This window comes from Pteropus vampyrus, unplaced genomic scaffold, assembly GCF_000151845.1.
Source record: "Pteropus vampyrus isolate Shadow unplaced genomic scaffold, Pvam_2.0 Scaffold15, whole genome shotgun sequence".
In the NCBI taxonomy this organism is placed as follows: Eukaryota; Metazoa; Chordata; class Mammalia; order Chiroptera; family Pteropodidae; genus Pteropus; species Pteropus vampyrus.
Genome location: NW_011888796.1, coordinates 7,141,014 through 7,144,843, shown reverse-complemented (window position 1 = coordinate 7,144,843; position 3,830 = coordinate 7,141,014). Strand labels below are relative to the sequence as shown.

At 52.5% G+C, this 3,830-nt stretch overlaps 1 protein-coding gene across 1 annotated transcript; it reads left to right on the top strand.

The window, feature by feature from the left end:
* The first annotated feature begins 422 nt into the window (after window positions 1-422).
* On the top strand, window positions 423-2,853 carry SIX6 (SIX homeobox 6). Its single transcript, XM_011384770.1, has 2 exons — window positions 423-1,056; window positions 2,139-2,853. The coding sequence occupies exons 1-2, from the start codon at window positions 485-487 to the stop codon at window positions 2,305-2,307; spliced, it is 741 nt and encodes a 246-aa protein (XP_011383072.1). The 5' UTR covers window positions 423-484; the 3' UTR covers window positions 2,308-2,853.
* Window positions 2,854-3,830: the final 977 nt, after the last annotated feature.

Below are 3,830 nucleotides of genomic sequence, written 5' to 3'. Positions count from 1 at the left end.
AGGACTGTGGAACAAGGCTGGGAGGAAGGGAGTTGAAATGTTGCCGCTCTCTCTTTATCGCCAGCCACTGGCAAGTCTCTTCCTCCTTCAGGTTCGGCAAAATAGTGAAGAAAAGTGCTCGGGCGAACGGCGGGCGCTGTCGAGAGCGGGGAGGTGCTGAAATGGCTCAGACGCCCTTGTCGCAGTCTTGATTGGCAGAGCCGGCCAGTGACTGACAGGGGGTCTCCATGGCGCCCGCGCCGCCAATCCACCCACCCCAGTAGAGGCGCGCGTCGCCTGCCTTCGTGCCCTAACGGAGCCGAGCCGAACCCGAGCCGCGGGGCCGGCACCTCCTCCAATCCCTCCTGCTATCTCGCTCCCGGCTGTTGCACTACCACCACCGCCGCCCCAGAGGTGCGTCCCGGCTGCCCCGAACGGGACCGCGGGCATCTGCTGCGTGTCTCTCTCCCAGCTCAGCGGTCCCGCTGCCGCCGGCGCTGCCTCGATGTTCCAGCTGCCCATCTTGAATTTCAGCCCCCAGCAAGTGGCGGGGGTATGCGAGACTCTGGAGGAGAGTGGCGACGTAGAGCGCCTGGGTCGCTTCCTCTGGTCGCTGCCCGTGGCCCCGGCGGCCTGCGAGGCCCTCAACAAGAATGAATCGGTGCTGCGCGCGCGAGCCATCGTGGCCTTTCATGGTGGCAACTACCGAGAGCTCTACCATATCCTGGAAAACCACAAGTTCACCAAGGAGTCGCACTCCAAGCTACAGGCTCTGTGGCTCGAAGCGCATTATCAGGAGGCTGAGAAGCTGCGTGGACGGCCCCTGGGGCCAGTGGACAAGTACCGCGTGAGGAAGAAGTTCCCGCTGCCGCGCACCATTTGGGACGGCGAACAGAAGACCCACTGCTTCAAGGAGCGCACGCGACATCTGCTACGGGAATGGTACCTGCAGGACCCGTACCCTAACCCCAGCAAAAAGCGTGAGCTCGCCCAGGCAACTGGACTGACCCCTACACAGGTGGGCAACTGGTTCAAAAACCGCCGACAAAGGGACCGGGCTGCTGCCGCAAAGAACAGGTCGGTACCTAGAGCCTCTACGCCCTGAGTTTACCTGGGACAAGGCGGGGACCGCACCCTGGGCATCCTTACTCAAGGGCCTGGAGACTTGGCTTCAGCAGAGTTGGTAGTGAGGTTGGTCTTGGGTTATGAGCCCCCCTGCGTCCTGGGATTCTGGGCGCGGGAGTGTGGGGGGGAGGTCCTTCAGGCTCGTGGTTCCCCACCCTCTCGTTCTGGGCGCCTGGGGGGTCGCTCCAGCAGCTGGGTCCAGTCACCAAATCAAAGCTGCATTGAGGAGAAAGAAATAAAATTAAAATCCCAGAAACGATTAGGGACCCCATGGCCCAAAGTTAATTTTTGTCAGCCTTGGTCCAGACTCCTGTTATTAAATGAAACCTGGCTTATTAGCGGCAATGTGGCAGCTTATTGTCATTTTAAAAGCCCAGATGCATCTTTCTCTGATGCTATGAAAGCAGTTTTTGATTAACTTCTGTTTCTAATAAGTGAGAAGTCCAGTTCTCTTCCCACGCGTGGGCAGCCCAGTCTCCAAAGAGCAAACTAGTCGGCTGTGGCTTTTCATTCTCCAGCGTGTGGATCTCAATTAGACGAACATTTTGGCCAGCCTCTTCCCCCCAGGCCCAAACGCTCCCTGCAACCCCCAGGCAGCTCTTGTTGCCATTAGCTTTGGGTCGACCGGGCCTGGGGGCCATTGGCACAAGTGTCCGCCCCAAGCAGACACAAGCTAGGAAGGGGGACCCCTGTCCCAGAGCCTGCTCTGTCCTTGTCACCCACACCTCATTTATCCTGACAGTATTGTAAATCTCTCAAAGGTGGCCAACCAGGAATGACCCTGTGAGCCCAGCATCCCAAAGACCGGGGAGACTTGGAGCGGAGAAAGGACTCTGAAGGAGCATGGGGCAACTGCAGAGCTCCGCGGAGAGGCGGCTTCGGACTCCTGCCCGGCCTCTGCTGCCTCACCTTACCCGCTTACCTGCCCGGGTCTGAGAGAGAGCCGCTGACCGCTGGTCTTAAAGGATGCTGACCAGGGGACAATGGGAGGCTATATTACACGCTGTGACTCGTATTTCTTTCCTTCCCCGTAGACTCCAGCAGCAAGTCTTGTCGCAGGGCTCCGGGAGGGCGCTAAGAGCCGAGGAAGAGGGTACGCCCGAGGTGCTGGGCGCCGCCGCCAGCCCGGCAGCCAGCCTATCCAGCAAGGCAGCCACTTCGGCCATCTCCATCACGTCCAGTGACAGCGAGTGCGACATCTGAGCTGCCCACCCAGCACGCTCAGAAACAGAATACAGTGTACAAAACGAGACAAGCAAAATGAAGGAAGGAGGGAAGATGAGAGACCAAGCAAATTCAGCGCGTGCAAAGCTGGGTGGCCAGGGACTCGGGGTGAGAAACCTGCGAGCTCGGGCTGCAGAGTCCACCCCATGGCCTGCAGGGCTCCACTGGCTCCCTCTGGCCGCTACTACAGCGGCCCGACCCAGCGCCACGTTCTTCTTGTTTTGCTTCTTCCCAAGGATTTTGCTGCAAAGACGCCTCGGAACCCGAACTGCACGCTGAGTGCCTGCCCTGAATCTCCCGTGGGTATTTCACGTCGAAAGGACGCTGTTATATATGTATCTTTTACTTTAAAGTTTTTTAAACAAAACATATATATGCTGTTTATTTACTTATTTAAGAGACTGCCGTGGTAGGTTTTTCTGTATCTTGGAAACTTGCTGTTTCTAAAGGCGCAGGGTGGAGCCAAGGGGTTCTGTATGAAGAAGCCAAACAATAAAAACCTAGTGAGCAATCTTTCTTAATTAAGAGAGCTGCTCTCAGATTCCCACCAAAAAAAAAAAATCATTCTTTCACCAAGCAAGCAAGGGCCCTAGTGCAAATGATATATTTTGCCTCTCCGATGTCTCCTGGTATATTTAAAACAATCCATGGTAATAGGTCTGTTACCACCTCCCAAATCAAATTGCCTGAGTGTATGGATGTAGGCTGGTATATATGTATATATGTGTATGATATATTTAAACCTAGAAATTGGCAACAGGAGCATCCCCTATAATGTAACTCTGCACATTCCCAGCCCAGGTAACTATGGCTTATCCACCTGACACTCACTTTTATTAAGTGTCAGAGGCTTTCAAGAAAAATTTAGGAAGCCGAACTCTGGGACTTGATAGTGAGTTCTAGTTCATAAAAATGTAAGACTATTCTGACACAGTCTCTGCAATAAGAAAGGCTTTCCATCTCCTTTGAGGATCCCCTCCCATAACAAAAGCAGTAAGCACCATGATCATGCTAGAGTGAGCATATACTGCATTTAAGGTTAAACTCATTAAAATTAGACAAAAGAAGATAGGAGAGGTTGTAATATCTAGATGAGCATCTTCCTGCTGCAGAAGCAGATTTTAATTAAATGCATTATTTTCAACAAAAAGAATATAGTGAGATGGGGGAAGAATGTAATGTCACATGTGGAGGTGAAATGGAAAGCTGCAGAGAAATCACTGGTATTTTCAAAATTTGATCTGTGTATTAAATATAAAACAAGTCATCCAGAGCCTCATTGTCCTGTAATGGCTTCAATTAAAAATATCAAATATTCTTAGTATTTAATTTGCCCTCCCAAAGTGTGCAGGCACACACAGGCACACAGACACATACCAAAAAAACAAAAAACAAAAAACAAAAAAACAATCAACAACAACAAAAAACTGTCCTTGTGCTAACAAAGTAAATGCTATTCAGAGAGTCTCTAAGCTTTCCCCGCCCCCCACCTCCGAGTGAAA

Bases quoted from the DNA above. Each gene is read 5' to 3' on its own strand.
- SIX6 (XM_011384770.1), top strand. From the start codon at position 485: ATGTTCCAGCTGCCCATCTTGAATTTCAGCCCCCAGCAAGTGGCGGGG. The intron at 1,057-2,138 runs GTCGGTACCTAG...CCTTCCCCGTAG, and splicing joins GCTGCTGCCGCAAAGAACAG to ACTCCAGCAGCAAGTCTTGT.